The 17,979-nt window shown below is 34.6% G+C and overlaps 6 protein-coding genes across 6 annotated transcripts; 3 read left to right on the forward strand and 3 right to left on the reverse strand.

Annotated features, from left to right (window-relative positions):
* Positions 1–81: 81 nt before the first annotated feature.
* On the reverse strand, positions 82–2,223 carry ELE39_003562 (signal peptide plus thr stretch; the record flags this gene model as incomplete). Its single annotated transcript, XM_067346666.1, has 1 exon — positions 82–2,223. The coding sequence occupies one exon, from the start codon at positions 2,221–2,223 to the stop codon at positions 82–84; it is 2,142 nt and encodes a 713-aa protein (XP_067199979.1).
* A 330-nt stretch (positions 2,224–2,553) lies between these two features.
* Positions 2,554–6,507, reverse strand: ELE39_003563 (uncharacterized protein; the record flags this gene model as incomplete). Its single annotated transcript, XM_067346667.1, has 1 exon — positions 2,554–6,507. One exon carries the CDS (start codon positions 6,505–6,507, stop codon positions 2,554–2,556), a length of 3,954 nt encoding a protein of 1,317 aa, XP_067199980.1.
* Positions 6,508–7,187: 680 nt separating this feature from the next.
* Positions 7,188–8,474, forward strand: ELE39_003564 (uncharacterized protein; the record flags this gene model as incomplete). The annotated part of the gene is made up of 1 exon (XM_067346668.1): positions 7,188–8,474. One exon carries the CDS (start codon positions 7,188–7,190, stop codon positions 8,472–8,474), a length of 1,287 nt encoding a protein of 428 aa, XP_067199981.1.
* Positions 8,475–9,109: 635 nt separating this feature from the next.
* ELE39_003565 (uncharacterized protein) lies at positions 9,110–12,961 on the forward strand (the record flags this gene model as incomplete). The annotated part of the gene is made up of 1 exon (XM_067346669.1): positions 9,110–12,961. The coding sequence occupies one exon, from the start codon at positions 9,110–9,112 to the stop codon at positions 12,959–12,961; it is 3,852 nt and encodes a 1,283-aa protein (XP_067199982.1).
* A 697-nt stretch (positions 12,962–13,658) lies between these two features.
* ELE39_003566 (ABC transporter) lies at positions 13,659–15,593 on the forward strand (the record flags this gene model as incomplete). The annotated part of the gene is made up of 1 exon (XM_067346670.1): positions 13,659–15,593. One exon carries the CDS (start codon positions 13,659–13,661, stop codon positions 15,591–15,593), a length of 1,935 nt encoding a protein of 644 aa, XP_067199983.1.
* Positions 15,594–16,631: 1,038 nt separating this feature from the next.
* ELE39_003568 (uncharacterized protein) lies at positions 16,632–17,516 on the reverse strand (the record flags this gene model as incomplete). The annotated part of the gene is made up of 1 exon (XM_067346672.1): positions 16,632–17,516. One exon carries the CDS (start codon positions 17,514–17,516, stop codon positions 16,632–16,634), a length of 885 nt encoding a protein of 294 aa, XP_067199985.1.
* Positions 17,517–17,979: the final 463 nt, after the last annotated feature.

Consider the following 17,979-nt stretch of genomic DNA (forward strand, 5'->3'; position numbering starts at 1 on the left):
GCGGAATAAAGGCGGGAGGAAATCATTAAAAAAAATTTAGATCAGACAAAACTAATGAATAATGGTACTTTAAACGTGCACTTATTCATCCCTAACGATTGTAACGACTTCACTCCTGGCTGCGTCTTCCAAGAGTCTCTCTAGTGATGATGGGGACCCTGCTTCGGCGGTGGAATTTAAATCCCTGGATTCTAGAACGAAGTTGCCATCTTCGACAGCTTTGGAAGGAAGCTCAGGCTTTTCACTTAGAGTTTGCTGAGGTTTCTTATCTCTTGGGAAGGTAAACACGCTAGCAAATGGACCAATAGTGTATCTTACATCATCTAATTTCTTGTAATACTTAATATGCTTTGAACCTGGAGCAACGGTGGTGGTAGTGGTAGTAGTAGTAGTAGTAGTAGTAGTTGTTGTTGTAGTTGTGGTGGTGGTGGTGGTGGTGGTAGTAGTAGTAGTAGTAGTAGTAGTAGTAGTTGATGAGGGAGTACGCTCGACTGGAGTTACCGAGGGAGAGAGGGAGATAATCTCAACATCTGTTTGAAAATCTTCATCCACAACCTTAATGCGTGAATTGTCATCGGGAATTTCACTTAAGAGAACTATATCTTCATTAGCAATTTGATTAGTATCCTCAGGTTCAGCAGTTTCAACTTCAGAATTCACTTCCTCAGCTCTATGTACAACCGGTCCAACTAAAGTTTCTTCCGTTTGAGTAGATTCAGAGACTAAAACAGCCGTTGGAGTTTGAGTTGCCTTTGTCTTCTTAGACTTCTTATTTGAACTGCATGAAGATGAACTAGCTTCTTCCTCTTTATTCTTCTTTTCAATAGCCTCGGCTGCATCTTTTTCTGCCTTAGCTTTAAGCTTCTCTTCCTTAGCCTTTTGTTTCAAAATCTTTTCTTCCTCCTTCTCTTTAATCTTTCTTAACTTCTTATTTTCCTTTTCTTGCTTTTCCAATAGTTTTTCCTTCTTCTTTTCCTCCTCTTTTTGTAACTTTTGTCTCTGTTTATCCTCTTTAGACAACTTTTGCTTCTGATTAGAATTCTCATTTTCGGACGACCCCTTCTTTTGTTGCTTCAATAATTTCTTTTTCTCCTTCTCTTCTTTTTTCAATAATTTCTTTTTCTCCTTCTCTTCTTTTTTCAATAGTTTCTGCTTCTCCCTCTCTTCTTGTTTCAATAACTTCTGTCTCTCCTTCTCTTCTTTTTTCAAAAGCTTTTGTCTCTCCTTCTCCTGTTTCTTCAAGAACTTAGCATTATTCTTATTTTTTTTATCTGAAACAGAATTCTTGTTTGCCTCATCTAATTTCTTTTCCTCTTTCGATTTTTGTAATTTTTCTTTTTCCTTTAATTGTTTAGCTAACAACTTCTTTTCCTCCTTTAATTCCTTCTTTTGTTTTTTTTCCAACTTTTTAAGTTCCTTCTTTGAAGGTGGCTTAATAGTTGAAGTCTGAGCGACTGAAACAGTTTGGGTTGCAACATCAACCACACCAGTGGGTTCGGTCTGAGTACCAGTTTCAATAGGTAGACATTTTGTTGATTCACCAAATAAGCAGGAGAAGCTGTTAATTAAATCCTTTTCACTGCTATGCTTGTTCGCATGTAATTCGCTAGTACAGGCAACTGAATTGCCAGAAAAGCAAGAAGAAGATTGCTCCAATTCAGCTAGGAGAATTGCATCAACCTTCGCGTTTGGTGAGTCGTTTGCATTCTGAGAAAACTTCTTGAGTAGCAAGTGAAGTACACAAAGATTGGAGTCATTAACGTCAATTTGTGGGAATCTGCATTCTTTTGAAGTATGCTCATGAATCATAACAGTTTTGAGTTTATCTGAAGTTGACATTGCAGAATATGTGTACTTCATAAGGCTAATTTTGTATGACGCATCCTTAACTCTAGGGTCGACCATTCTGTAAAGAAACTCGAAGGACAAACCAGTCTGTACAGTGTAAATGGGACTTCCACTTGATACAGTTGTGACGCCGGTAGAACCAGAGATAACCGAACCCTTAATAACACCACTTCCAAGCGCCATGGCTGTAAAAATGACTCCATTTACACACTTTCCACTGAGAATGATGTCAGATCTTTCGAATGAGTGATTTAATGGTAATTTGAATGAAAGCTTACCCTCACATGGTGAGGAAATCGTGAGTAAACCTTGTTTTACGTTAGCATATACTGCCTTTAAGAAGGCGAATAAAAAGAACAACAATAAAGCTCTCATGGAAACTTAGTATTTAGAATCTAATAGTTACAGAAAATAAAAAAAAGCACGGAGAGTAATCAAGAAAAATACAGTCTTGTCTCATTGTTGTTTTTGCGGTATCTAACAGTATTTCAAAATATATAATGGTAACGTAACAGTTAAAGCAGCGCCAATTAGACAAATATAAATGCACGACAGATCACCATAAATAGAGAGAACATAGTGGTTGGGCGCGGTTATACTTAAAGCTAATAAAAATATAATTGTTAATACGTATAAATACATTTGAAGCATTGTTTAAACTACTTTCCTAACTTTCTACTGTATTGCTGTGAAGACGATTGTTAATTAAAATTTTCTTTTATTGCGGGGGTTATTTTTGATTGGTTTATTGTACTGAAGTTTAACTTTAGGGACGTTTTCTGCGATTTTAATTTTTTTTGGGGGAGCTGCGGCTCCTCTAGACTTATTCCTTGTAATTCTTCGTTTAAAGGCAAATCCAATACTCATAATTAGATATTTTTCCGCGTATCTGAGTGTATTTCCTGCCCATCTTAAGTAGTTATTATTTTTTTCGGAACGCTTTACATCGTCAATTATGGCAAAATCTACGCAGACAGCCTGTAAGTCCTCTCCCTCCCATGTAGATATTTTTTGTGTATACTCAGGGAAGTTGGGGTTGGAATACTTGAGGAGTCTCTGCTTTTTGTTTTTCGACATTAGTTCGAAGCTTGCAGGCATTAGGAATGATGCAATTGATGTGTTCTTATCTAATAAACTGGAATTGTCTTTTACATAACCAACTTTGATTGTTCCAATTTCTCCTGGCTTGCTAATGGAGGTACTTTTGGATGGTTGCCCAATAGTAACCGTAGATATTCCGTCACTACAGAATAGCTGGATGGCAGTAATTTGTCTAAGTGGCCCAACATGTTTCTGTTCTTTGAATGCATGTGGGAGCGAAAGCGTACCATTATTTAAAATTTCAAAGCCTTGTTTGCTATTATTTTCAAATGTACTGTAACCAATTCTTTCGATATGAGTCCCATTTGGACAAAGGAATGCAACAGAGAAGCCAGGAAAATTAAGTCCAAATGACGGAGGATTAGTCATATCACATGTGGAAACAATTTTATTTTGATGTATTTGTGGGATTCCAGTCTGTATGAATCCTTTATAAGGTAGAATAGCAAGTGGAGGAGGCTTTTCAAAATAGGATCCAAACGAAACAATACTGAATTCGTGATTTTTAAGGATTCCTCCTCCAAGATTAAGTAAACCAATACAAACTCCGGACCAACGTTCACCTCTCCAAATTCTCGATTTGTGATTGCTAGTCTTCGATCTCGTTTTCAAAGAGTTTAAGGCTTCAATAGCTGAACTATATGATCTAACACCTTCAACTTCTAGTTGCACTTTTGAAAGTGGTCGAGATTCATGGACAAGTTTAAATATAATTGGGTCTCCAGGTAAGGTTCGTAAAAGCTCCTCAGTAACTTTAATAGAGTTTTCTTTTGTCAGTTCGCGTTTAACAGCGGTGATTTCATCACTACTTAGTTCCTTGTAGCCCAATAAAACTTCATGAATTTCCATATTGCTTTTTGAGTGGGTTGGAGTAGCATCTGATCCAACCTTAAAAACTGATTTTCCATCACTACAAAAAAATCTCATTGCTCCTATAGAGCCAAGTGGTCCTTTACTAGTGTTATAATTAGGTCCTTGATTTGATTTCATAAAAGATTCAGTTCCTCTAATGATTTGCCATGCAACTTCCACTCTATTAATTACACTTTTTTCAGGGCACTTGAAGTTGATGGATCTTAGAAGAGTTTGTTTACTTCTTGAACGTAACTCTCCGGTCATTACGATTTCTTCAGTTTGTTTACTGAAAAGTAGCTGAGCACGGGGTGAATGAAGCATGCCTGGACAAGTAAATTCTTTTGAGTCCACATCCAGTTCTCCATTTCCTTCAGTAGAAAAGCCGTAGTAACTACTAATTTCTTTTCTTGAGGTCGGTTGGAAAGGAAAGGTAAATCCAAATCCAATATTGTTAATAGCACCTCCACTTGTAATGTCTACACAAACTTTTGTTAATACTCCGTTACTCCAAATCTTTTTTTTTTGGTAATTCGGAGGAAATTTTTCTGAGATGTAGTTAAACTCATTTTCCTTTGGTTCCTGATGTTTTGGAAGAGTATGATTCTTTTGGATAACGTGAAACATAGAAATAGGAAGGTATGACTCTGGTATTAATATCGAGTTTGATGAAAAGCTCCCAGATGGTGCGACTAGTATTGACTTAATTTCATCATATGAAATACTGCCTTTTGACACAATTGTATTGATCATTTCAAAGTTCTTTTCTTCATTATGTGGAGATTTTATTTTTTTTTCAAAAATCCTTGATTCACCAATTATAAAGTAGTTTTCAAAATTGTTTCCACAATCAAATTTGATAGAAATAAGCCTTCCTGAAATTTTGTTCACTAATAACTGAATATTTTCCACTGCTAAACCAGGCGGACATTCTATAAAGCCTTGGAATGACCTTAAGCTACTTCTGGCTTCATTAGAGTCCAAATAATCTTTACTTAATTTGTTCTCTTGAGTGAAAGTTGGAGACTTAAGCATTTGATCACATCCAGAACCTTTTCTATGATCCTTCTCAATCTTCACATTCGAGGTAGCAATAATTTGAGGGAAGTATGGCTTAATATTTTTTGAAACTTCAAATCCAATACTTGATATCAACATAGAACCATACATTATTCTTCCGCATAATCCTTCAAACTCATCTCCTGAAAAACTTAACCTCGAGTCTATTGGATTTGATTTAAAAATGTCAGGTAGTAGTTTTAAAATATTTCTTCTTTTGAAATTGTGATCTATAAATTCATTTACATTCATGAACACCGGCCCAAATGTATACCTCTCTACATATTCTGCAATTTCATTATTACCTTTTTTAGTGCTGACATCATTCAGATATGCCTTAACTATAAGTTTCTCAGTCGTATAACCCAGTAAAACTGAATTTATATTTCCCAGGCGAACTTCTTTTGTTCCAAGAACTAATTTCTTTTCAGCTGCATCTCTCATATTTTTTTCAGCTTCATTGCTTACTAGCAAAGAAGATACTTCCCAATCCTTTACATTTGGAATTTGATCTTGTAGGTTCCAACTTGTAACATTTTGGAGAGCTTGTCCAATTGAAAATGAACTAATGTAATCACTGCAAAGGAATCTAAACATTATAATCTCTCCATTATTCACAGCAGAATCTATCTCACTTTTTTTAATATTTGCATCCATATCAATTGAACTTTTGGTAGAAGAACCTAGCGAATCTATAAATGAATCTGAGGCAAATTTGCTTTCATCTAAAGACTCTATTTCATCATATTTTGGGGCGGAAGACTTTTTATTTAATTTACTCAGTTGGCTTGAAACACTTTCTAGGCTAACTGCTGTAATCTGGTCTCCTATTATAGCATCTATTCCAATTATTCGATATCCATTAGGACATTTAATGTGGAAGTTCAAATCTTTCGTATTTGAAGGACTAACTCCTGCAATTTGATTGCACCGTTTAATGTCTGGTTTTGCAAACACAATTTCTGGTACTCCTGTATAAATTAAGCCTCTATATTTATTTTGTGATAGAGGTCGTTTTTCCAGAAATTGAATTCTAACATTACCTATTATAGGGGCTATATATGGAGAGTCTTTTATTATTACTGCGCAAACTGATATAGGAACACTCCCAACAAATGTTTGGCTTCTAAATAATTGTTCGCTGGGTGAAAGAAAGCTAAGTAATCTTTCTGAGCCTTTTGGTAAAGTTTCTTCTTTGATTACTTGGATTAAGCGCAAAATTGGAGTTTCAGCATCATATCCGAAAGCAATTTCGTTGATTCCACCACCCAAATACTTTCCTTTTATATTTTTAGAGTTAAAATTTTCAGAACCCATATGAAATGAAGAACTTCCATCATTGCAGATAAATCTAATTCCTGTAATAAAAAGCTTTAAAGAATCTGTAAAGTATTCTAATCCCGTAATTTGATAGCTTTCTGGGCATTTAAATTTCACAACTTCAGCCTTTCCAAACCTAGCTAGTTCATTAAAAGAAATAGCTGATGGCTCACAAAGATCTTTGTTATGTTCGTAATAGTTAGAGACCGATAATTCTCCATTTCCGATGGAGCCGAAACCTTGATAATTTGAAATTCCAGAAGAGCTAATGAATTTTAATAAAAAAATCAACGCTATCTTTAACATTGATTTTCTAAATTTCCACATGTTTACTTTTAAATATGAACTAGATCTTTACTTTATTCATTTGAATATCACTTATTTTTTAACTATCTATTATTATTCTTACATGCAGTTCGAATTTATTTGGGCGCGATAGATCCAAACAACTTTTTAGACTTAATATTGTCTAAGATGCACTAGAAAATACACTTTAAATAAAAGAACTTGATATTCTACTACTATAGCAAGAACATTGCGAACATATGTAAACTTAATAAAAATCTACTTCAAGAAACGAGCAGGTCTGTCAGTCTCTATTGAGATTAAACAAAAAAAACTCCAGGTCAACCAGAAATAAGGAAGAAAATGCTGGCAGAGTATATCATGATGATACAAACGTATATAAGTTCTTATCAAAGTAAAAGCAATTTAACTGCAGTGCGTTAGAAACATTATTTTCAAAATTTATTAACCACAAAATTTGGAGGGAAGGATGAAAGGTTTACTTATTAGTTGCAAATAATCTTAAAAAAAAATTAACCAGAGAATTCATTTTTAATAGTATTAAATTAAAATATTAAGACGCCACTCCATTAGACGTGTACCTGAGAGGCGGGAATGTGTTAAAATTGGATTAAAGACTGCGGACCCTCTAAAGGACAAACTTTAAACAGGTTCAAAGAGAGTTTCAATATTATTAAAGTTAAAAGATTTATTAGATTAAAATGAGGTTACTTTATTTATTATCAGTTTTAATTACTTACCTTCTCATCATCTATGTTGCCTCAGCAACAGAGTTAGGTTCAACCCAAAATGCTGTACCCATTTCTCAAGTAGGAGCTCCAGAAAATAGCACAGAGAAGTCTGATGGAGTTGATTCAGATGGTGCTTCAACAACGGAAGACTTAAGTGAAACATCTGGAACAGAAGAGGCGGTTCCAGTTATTACTTCTGAATTAGATTCTCAGCCAGTAGATTCAAGTGAACAAGAGGATGTTCCTGTTCCAACATCTACTGAAGAATTAGATTTAGGTAACGAGCCTGAAGCTGATTTATACACTGCTGAAATTCATTCCCAGGATGAAGTTGAGGATTCTTATAAGCAATCAGAGGAATTGACACCCTTGGAAGAGGCTTCAGAGTATAGGGACGAAGCTTCAGAGGTTAAAGATGATGTTTTAGAGGTTAAAGATGATGTTTTAGACGTTAAAGATGAGGCTTCAGAGGTTAAGGACGAGGTTTCGACCGCTGCTGAGTTGTCTGGTGATGAGACTGAACAGACATCTGACGAACAGGTTACTGATTTAGTTGAAAAAGCAGATAAGGACCAGGAAGAAACACAAGAAAGCCTTGTTGTGCATCAATATGAAGTTCCATTGAAGTTTGTCTGTGAAACGAAAAAGTTGATTTGTCATGGCCCTTCATCATCCAATACAATCACGATCCAAGGATCTAGGAAGGGATCTGCTTTATTCGCAAGTTTTGATTCTAGCATGATCAAAAGTTCTGGATTAACTTCAGGTGATGTTGTATCTGCCACACTTGTCCTGAACAAGATCGGGGGCACAAGAACATTACCTGTTCGTGTTGATGTTTTGAACTTAGAATCTAAGTCATCTCGCATTTCTAAGTCTACAGTTTTGGCTACTTATCAAACAGTTTTGCCAAAGACCCAGAATTCTCCAGTTGGCGTTGATATAACATCAGCTATTCGTGAACTCCTAGACAATGCCAAGGACCATGAAAAGTTCTCTATTTTGGTTTCCGCTTACTCTAAGACAAGATTCGGTGATATTCTTACCTTCCCAACAAAGGACTATCCAAATGGGTTAACATTGGAGCTTAAGGTTACAAAGTTACCAGAGAATCCATCTGATCCATCAGATTCAACTGCGCCTGTTAAAGAAGTTCAATCACTTAAAGATCGTGTCTTTTCTGGTCAGAATTTATACGTTGCAATGGGTATTCTTGCAACAGTATTAGTAATTGTTATTGTACTAATGATGATGTAAAAGGGTTTGATACATAATTTACTTAAAAGCTAAATGAAATACAAAAGTTATTTGTAATTGGTCAAACAGAAACTTATTAGATGTTATTTATATCTTTGCTTTCTTAATGTTTATATTTGATAAATTCTAACTACTAAACTACGGATCCGTTGTTCTACCTGCAGTTTTTCTATCATGGAAGTTTGAATTAGTCTTTGTGTATGGGGTACAGTTATATTCCATTTGTTAAATTAAATGCTAGTTCATATAAGCAGAGGTAGATTGAATATTTAAGATTGTGGGGGAGCAAATATATTTGAATTTTGTCTAAATAATGCGCGTGAAAACGAAGGTAGATGGGAAAACGTTCATTCTAATCAAGTAATAAATAGGCATTTATTAATATATAATTCTGGTAGCTTTATTTATTAAAAAATTATCGTGAATAGACCTACAAGCTTAGGATTGTAATTATTAGATGTGCCCGCCTAAGATCAAATAAGGCATATGGGGGGACAAGAAGTTGCCTCTTTAATAGATCTATTCAAATATTAAGATTATTTTTGAATAGTTGGGACAGGATAAATATTAATCAAGCTGATTAAGATTAAAATAATTAAGGCAAATCTTAGCATTGCTTGAGAAAGAAGAATAAGATGGAGAGAGGTTTGAAGATGTTTCTTAATGGTAGAACATGTTTATTATTAACAGCATGTTTTGCTTCAACATTATCATTTGTATATGGAGCAATTGGAGGCTTTCCAACGATAGATTTTGTAGAAGCCCCATTATCAATATACACCCCAAAAAAGCCGTCCCTTGATGCTTTTAAGACAAGGGGTGAGCTTGCATACAGCAATGCTTTGGCAACATCTCACTCAATGCCAACAGGTTTTGATGGTCTTCCAGATTTGGATACAGCTGCTGAAGGCATCTATTCAACAAGTAAAAGAACCATTGAGAGCATTCCAAGAGCAACAAAATTCGAGGTTGAAATGGCAAAGATTTTGTACTGGAGAATAAAAACTGATATGGAGTTGAGTGCATACGATGTATCTCTTACGGTTTTGGAGAAGTTAGTTATGGAACTTTTCCGTAAGTTTGGTTTCAACGCTGCTACTTGTCAGGCTTTGTTAGTGAAGGAAAGAATACCAAACGATAAAGCAATGGAATTTTGTTATAACTTGGAGCCTTTTGCATTGTTGGAATGCCATGCTTTAACGTGGCTGGACTTTTCAGTTGTAATGGATATTAAATTTAGAATGAAGAGAAGAGGTATGTTTTTGGAAACAAAAGATGTTTGCAGACTTGTCGAGAGAGTTAAGCCATCTTTAATTCCTAAGCCAGAAAAGAAGTCTATCTTTGGAAAATGCCAGACTGTTGTAAATAGCGAGTTGATGAGGAAGTATGGTGTAACAAATATGGATGTAGATATGGTTTGCACAGTAATGGACTATACAATTCAGCCAGCTTGCGCAGATCTTTCTAAAGATGAGCTCTCTGAGGTAATGAAATTGGGTTTACATTTGGGTGATTTTGTTTATCCGAGAATATTCCCAATATTTGTTTCCGATATATGTATTGCCAGGAAGATGATGAAACGCGGTCCAAGCAGAGAAAGATGCAGAAACGCTTTAGTAAGGGTATTGGTTGAGAGAGCTGACGAATATGGAGAATCAGTTGTGGTAGATCAATGGCCATTATACACTGAAATTTGGAGATCGTGCGCCTACGTATATAAAAGAAAAGCAACTGGTGGAGAAAAGATGAGACTTGATAAATCATTTACAAGAATTGCATTCGGATCTATCTGGTCAGATAGGAAATATAGGGGACAGAATGCTGATTATCCACCATCAAAGTTAGCCTATATTCATGGAGAAACTGTTGAGGTTGCCCCAGATACATCTGAGGATGTTGACTCAGATTTAGAATTAGGTTCAGAATTATCAGATTCAGCACTCGAACTTGATCATGGTACTAAGTCCGAAGGTACAATTGAGTTAAGCGCTGATGTTGGATCCGAATCTTCTATGGATTTGGGCTCCGACATGTCTATTGAACTTGATGAAGGGAGATCATCAGAAGGTGTTGCACTTAGTGATGGTTCAAGTTTGGATATCGGTTCTGCAGTTTCAGGTTCGAGTGGAGTTGGCGTTTATGGCCCATCTGTTAGATCCAAATATCACAGATCATCAAGGGCTGGAGCAAGAAAGTCTATTGCACCAAGAGAGAGATGGGTATCTTCAAAAACAAAAGCTTTGGAGACTCCAGATCAATTCTTATGGTCTACAAGACAATCAGTTGCTCTAAACTCAGTTCAAAAAGCTTGGGCACAAGTATTATATTCATTATATAGTCAAGAGGGTAATAAGGCTTATGGAATTGAAGACTTTGAGGTTATTGCAGCTAGAATTGATCCAACTAATATGCATAGGTCATGTTCTAAACTTGTTTTCGCAAAGATTAAGAAATATCCAGGCCACCAAAGGGATGGAGTTGGTTCTAGATTTTCTGAGACAACAATTGCGAGTTGGTGTGCAGCTATAGATGGTGCTAGAAGCAAAGCATGCCAGAGCCTATCAGTACCTGCTCAACTATGGTCAAATAGTGTGCTTAAGTCTTTGACTTTGATGAGGGATGAATCTAACTTTGCAATTGATTTGAGAGATGTTTGCAGGTTTGTAGGCAAAGTTGAGCCATGGAATTACACTAAAAAAGGCGGATTCACCAATCATTGTATAGCCAGTCTTTCTGAGCCACTATCTACAGCAAAGCACTCTAGCCAAATTTCATTCCTGGAAAAGTATAAATTGAATGAAAAGGAATCTAAGCAGATGTGTTTACTTCTTAAGCCTGCCAACCACAAATCATGTATCAAGCTTTCATCAGGGGATCTTACTCTTGCTTATAAATTGGCCTTTGAGTTGGGAAAAATACATAATAGAAGCAAGAAATTACAGGTAACTTACGACTCTACCTGTAAGGTTATTGCCAGAGTTGGTAGGGATAGCACTATTGAGCATTGCATTCTCGCGACTGCAGAGTTTGTGGGTTACATTGCTGTTGACAGTGATGTTGCTGGTAAGGAGTTCGAAAGCGGCGTAGCTACTGCATGTGGAAAGGTATTTGAAGCAAAGGAGCCTGCAGAATCAACAAAGCTTGTCAGCTCTATTATTGAAGACGTTTATTCAGATATTGCAAAACATATGCCACCTCAGTCACAAGATTTCGATATTATTAGGAGAAAGATAGTCATTGGAGATGAGCTCATTGAAGAAACCAGAAACATCAGAGGAGTTGGAGATAGAGGTTTTGGTCATCAAACTTTAGGTGCCAGGTTATACTCACCAACTTACTTTAAACCAACTGCTTCAAGTGAAGAAGAATACTGGACTCCATTTGGAGTAGACCCAGCTTTACTTAAAAAAGATATTGGTTCTGGAATTGGAGCCGTTGCGCCAATCACAGCCGAACAGTATTATGAAAAATCTGAGTTCCCATCCTCTGGATTTACAATGGATATTCAGTGGGTTGAGATTAGTGGAACTGGTTTTAAAAAGTCATTATCAGATAAACTCAAGGATGAGTTCGTTAGAACTGCACCACCATCATTAGTTGTTGACCAATCAAACATTCCAGATTTCGCAAGTATTGTTGGCGAGATGGATTTAGCACCAAACGCTATTTATGTCAGTTGTGTTAAAGTTCTTAAGAAACACAGGGTACGCTCTGAAGTTGCTCAGGTTGTATGTAAGAGAATTGACCCATATGCAACTCCTGCATGTAATGGTTTAATGATTGTGTTGCTTGACCATGCTGAGTTCGTTCATTCTTATTTAACGTCATTAGTGAAGAAAGAGGCATTTGATTTAGCAGATTTTTGTAAGGCAATGCACGCATTGAGTCCATTTTCTGACAAATCTGGAACAGTTGGAAATATTTCAAACACCTGTGTTAGGAGCCCAGTAATGTTTAATTTCCAAAAGAAGTACTCCTTGTCAAACAAACAAATGACCAAGCTTTGTTCTAAATTAGATTTCACTCGTACAGAGTCATTCGCTAGATTAACTAAAGCGCAGAGAGGAAGAGTTATTTTTTCATCAAGAGCTATTTCAATATTGATTTCTGATAAATACCAGGATGTATATGCAAAATTTGGTGGAGTGTTCTGGGCAAGAAATATTCCAAGAGTTTCAATTGTAAATATGATCAATTTGATTTCTCATACCGGCGAAGAATCTCCTATTAAGGAAAAATGTGAGTACGAGTGCCAGTCAGGAAGTCCATTCTTTACAAGAGTCTTGCCTGATTCTGATATTTGTTACAAGTCATGCATGGCGTTCCCAACTTTGGATGGTCAAGTTGTTTCTGGTGATGAAGCAGCAAGCCCTGGTTCAGCTCAATTTGTTGATCTAAGACCAAGAACTTACGAAACCTATGATAGGTATGGTTCTACCGAAGAAAAACCATTGAGAAAGGTTGTCTGGTGGATGGCTGACCAATAAATAATTTTCTGGAATAAAGATAGAAGGGAAGGGTGTAATATAATCGATGAGTTTCTAACGTGTTGATATGAAATTGTTTCAATCTTTATGGAAGTTGCACCTTTCCATTATTACAATTCTTTTTTGTATATCAAATCTTTTCAAAGTAGTTCCAGGATTATTTTGTAACCGGGGATATCTTATTGATCTTGGACATGATTTATTGCAGTAATTATAAATAAGTTTTGTCCATTGGTCACTAAATGCAATAAATAGACTTAGTAACCGCTTTAATGTTGGAAACGAATGATGGGTGGTAATTTACCATATTCCTCTTCGTGTTCATCTTGACGTTATCGTAGGTTATTCTATTCTAAAACTTAATTTCTTATTTTGACTTCTATTCAGTGTCTTTTTTGCATGGTTTCTTTTTTAGCGCTAAAATTCTATTTTGAATATTGTTGTGGGGGGATAACTTATATAGCGTGTGTGGATATTCTTGTTTATTTGGATACAGCACGTGTATATTAAGTTCTGAATTAAATCTTTGCTCTAGTCTTGAAAACAGATCAATTCATTAAATAATAGAGGTTTGTCTGTGGTTAGTATAAAGGAATATATATAAATCTGAATGTTTCCGAGAAGCTTGCTGATACTTTAAGAAAACAACATTATAGGTGATATTGAATAAGATTTAGTTATTAGGTGATAAAGAGATATGCATAGCGACAAGATTGAGTCAAAACCAGCTAGGGGGTCTATTTTTCCTCCTAACACAGATCAAGGAGTTTTTTTGGCAGCGACAGATATTTCTTATCAAATTACAAATGGCGTTTTTGAACAAAGCACAGCAAGAATATTATCAGGAATAAATTTTTTTGCTGAGCCAAAAACTATGACTGCGATATTAGGTCCTAGCGGATCAGGAAAGACTTCTTTACTAAATATCTTGTCAGGTAGACTTTCTTCAACAGGTAATAAACTGGTGGGTGGTTCAATATACTTGAATGGAAAGAAGGTTACAAGCAAAGACTTAAAGTCTCATTGTAGTTATGTGATGCAAAATGAAATAACGATTCCATATTTGACAATTGAGGAGACATTACTATATTCTGCAGAATTAAGATTGCCATTTTTATCTGCAAAAGAAAGAAGGGAAAAAGTTAGAATTTTATTAAATGATTTGGGTTTAGTACATTGTATGCATTCTTTGGTGGGAGATGATAAGGTGAGATCAATCTCAGGTGGTGAACGTAAAAGAGTTATTTTAGGTACTGAGTTAATTAGTGATCCTCAAGTACTGTTTATTGATGAGCCGACTAGTGGTTTGGATGCATTTATGGCTTTTCAAATCTTACAGTTGCTAATAAAATTGGCGAAGACAGGAAGAACAATCGTTTGTACAATACATCAGCCTAGAACTCAAGTATTTCAAGCATTTGATGAGATCTTGTTGTTGTCAAAGGGAGAAATAGTATATCAAGGCCCATCAAAGTCATCAGTTGATTATTTTTCTCTAATTGGATATCCTGTACCAGAAAACTATAATCCAACTGATTACTACTTAGATTTGTTGGTTCCAAGGTCAAGTGTAGATAAATTTGCGGACAATCGTCTTCATTCAATTACATATGAACAATTAAGAGTGTTACCAGAGTTGTATTTATCATCTGAATATAACGATAGAGTGATAAGAAAGATAGATGAACATTTGGCCAAACAGTATTCTCCAATTCCTGAGTTACTGTTGTTTTCGAGGGCCAGCCATACGTGCTGTGGATGGATAAGAAAGAAGCTATTTGCTTTTAGTGTTATTGCAAAAAGGTCTTTTATGAATAATGCAAGGGATACTTTAGGATCATTGGTTATCGGTGTTTTGGTGAATGCTTTCATTGCGGTCGTAATCGGAAGTATTTTCTTTAATTTGTCTTCATTTAATAGTAGTAACGTTGACGAATCCTTTGTGCATGCTTCCAACATTATCGGAGCACTTTTCTTCTCAGTAATGACTGCAACATTTGGAGCAATGATAGCACTGGAGTCTTTCACAAGATTTAGAATAATATTCTCTAGAGAGAGAGCAAAAGGTTTGTATGGCCCTGCGACATATATGTTGGGTAAACATGTTGGGGATTTTATTTTTGAAATTATTCCGATTATGGTATTTAGTCATATATTCTATTTTATGAGCAATACTAACTCTGTTACATATCCAGGCTGGAATACTTTAACTCAGTATCTATGCTATCAATTGACTATATTATTAACTTCCTGGGCAAGTTATGGCCTGGTTTATTTCATTTGTGGAATAACAAAGTCCTTGGAACTTGCATATGGAATTGCTCCTTTAATCATCATATTCTTTGTGATAGTATCAGGTTTCTATGTAACTGTTAATAAGTTGCCATCATGGGTTTCTTGGATTAAATATATTGCCTTCCAGAGATATTCCTATTCTGCATTGATAGTTAACGCTTTCCCACCAAACAAACAGTGGGGTCCTATTCAAACTGATGATTTGCTTAAACAATTCTCTATTGATCAAACTTCATTCTCGTTTAATGCAATAGTATTAATTATTTTGGGTATTGCATACAGAATATTTGCTTGTATTGCATTTACTCTATTTTATCGAAATCTTGGTTTGGAATAAGGTTAATATGATTTGTGTATTCTGGAAGATTATTTAATCTAGCTTGTAGACATGTAACTTTTATATTTGATTCGTTCTTTTTAGATCAGATTTTAAATACTTCTATTATTATTTCGTTGACTAGTTTTTAAATCTAACTTTATCCGTGTGACTAGCTCCCATATTCAAATGTATCTAGTAATAGTTGGGTTTAAATTAATAGTTTTAGGTCTTAATAAATTGTCAAAATTTCTTCCTGCTTGAAGTTCATTAGTTTGTTCGGTACTTCTAAAACCCTTTGTCTCATGAACTTTAAATCGTAATTAATTCAAATGAATTTTTTGTTATCTACAATCCATATTTAATAATCAGCTTTGTTCTCCAATAAAATCTTATTACTATTTCAGTATTATTGAATGATTTGTTTTCTTAATTTTAAACACTGTTATAGTAATTTTTACAATTGATATATATTCTTTAAATAATAAAACAAAAAAACGTCATATATTTTCAATGAGTTTGGGATGAATATTTATTAAAAATAAGAATTTGTTACTCAGGTTCTATTTTATTAATTGATAATACAAAGTAGATAAAAAAATCTAGATTTAAAACATTTAAAAGTGATAAGTATATTGTCAATTAGTTATGATACATTTGCAGATGAAAATGGAAATTCTGATTTATAATAGTTTCATTAGATTTTCACCTGAAATACCACAAATTTTCATCAACATTATTTATAGTAACTTAATATTATAAAGATTGAGCACAACTGATTCAAAAAGATCTCTCAAGGATTACAAAAATTAGATTTTTGAAAGATTAATCCTCACAAAATCGACACTATACTAAGATTAAATTACAAAACACAAATTTAACTTCGTAAGTACTTTGGTAAATTAAAGCGTAAACTTCATGATAATCACTATCAGGAACTCATTTATTGTTAGAAGAAAATAAGTGATAAGTTTCATACTGAAGTTAATGCACGATTAGTTAGTTAGATACACAACTGATCACAAAATGCCCCAATTAAAATTTAAAGGACCTGTAATATTATCTTTCATCAGGTCCTAACCCACTCAGTCTAGAAAGCCCAGTTACCATTGCTTCTTCAACAGTTTTAGCCAAAATTACCTTAAATCTGAAAACATTGTTTGTAAATGCTTTAAATTCTTCGATAGAAAGTTCACCCGAATCAACTTTATATGTAACATCATTTGTTGAATCCACCATTCTTATCGTACAATCGTTTTCATTCACATAACATTTCATGTCTCGAGGAACAGGCACAGCATATACTTGATCAACTTCACGTCCTTGAAATGTAGCATAACATCTAGCAATAGAAAAGAATTCATATGTATCACCTGTTTTAACAGTGGGCATTTTAATTTTGGTGTCAATCAAAGAAAATATACCTTTAAACTCAACACCTTCTTGCCCAGCATTTGTGTATTGTTGATCACGGAAAACATTAAAGTTCGCAGGTATAAGAGTTTTATATTTAGAGTTGTAGTATTTAGGTCTTTCTGGAATATTTTCATAGTCATAGTTTTTTAAAACCACTTGATTCAAATCCTTTTGATATCCAGAATTTTCTTTAAGGACTTTATCTGCATTAACGGAATAGACATGAGTATCAAAAGTAAATTTTAGTTTTCCATATTCATTATTTATTCTTAATTCAGAATTTTGATTATTTACTGTAATTACGTAAAATTTATAACTTTTAAGCTCAAGTGCTATCAGTCTTTTAAACTTTTTAGGCTCACATATATTCACAAAATTTACTAGAAAAGGAATTCTGTGTTCTTCATTTCCTTCTTCTAAAGTAACTACAAAAAATTCTTTATTATTACTTTCTTCATCAAACATTGGAATTGGAACAGATGGCTTTATTTCTCCTCCACTCGTAGGCTTTTTAGGTGCATTGGTCATGATTGTTTCTAATTTATCAAAAAAACAAATCTTCAATTGAGACGATATTAATATTGGTTAAATTAAATTGTGGTTTAACAGGTGTTTTGTGGTCTGGGGTTTTAAGATTTTTGCGGGTTTTAAGATTTTCGCGGGTTTTAAGATTTTCGCGGGTTTTAAGATTTTCGCGGGTTTTAAGATTTTCGCGGGTTTTAAGATTTTTGCGCGGTTTAGGTTTAGGGTTTTAGGTTTTAGGTTTTAGGGTTTTAGGTTAGGTTTAGGTTTAGGTTTTAGGGTTTAGGTTTAGGGTTTAGGTTTAGGTTTAGGTTTAGGTTTTAGGGTTTTAGAAGTACCGAACAAACTAATGAACTTCAAGCAGGAAGAAATTTTGACAATTTATTAAGACCTAAAACTATTAATTTAAACCCAACTATTACTAGATACATTTGAATATGGGAGCTAGTCACACGGATAAAGTTAGATT

Source organism: Cryptosporidium sp. chipmunk genotype I, assembly GCF_004936735.1.
Source record: "Cryptosporidium sp. chipmunk genotype I strain 37763 chromosome Unknown contig_7, whole genome shotgun sequence".
Lineage (NCBI taxonomy): Eukaryota > Apicomplexa > Conoidasida > Eucoccidiorida > Cryptosporidiidae > Cryptosporidium > Cryptosporidium sp. chipmunk genotype I.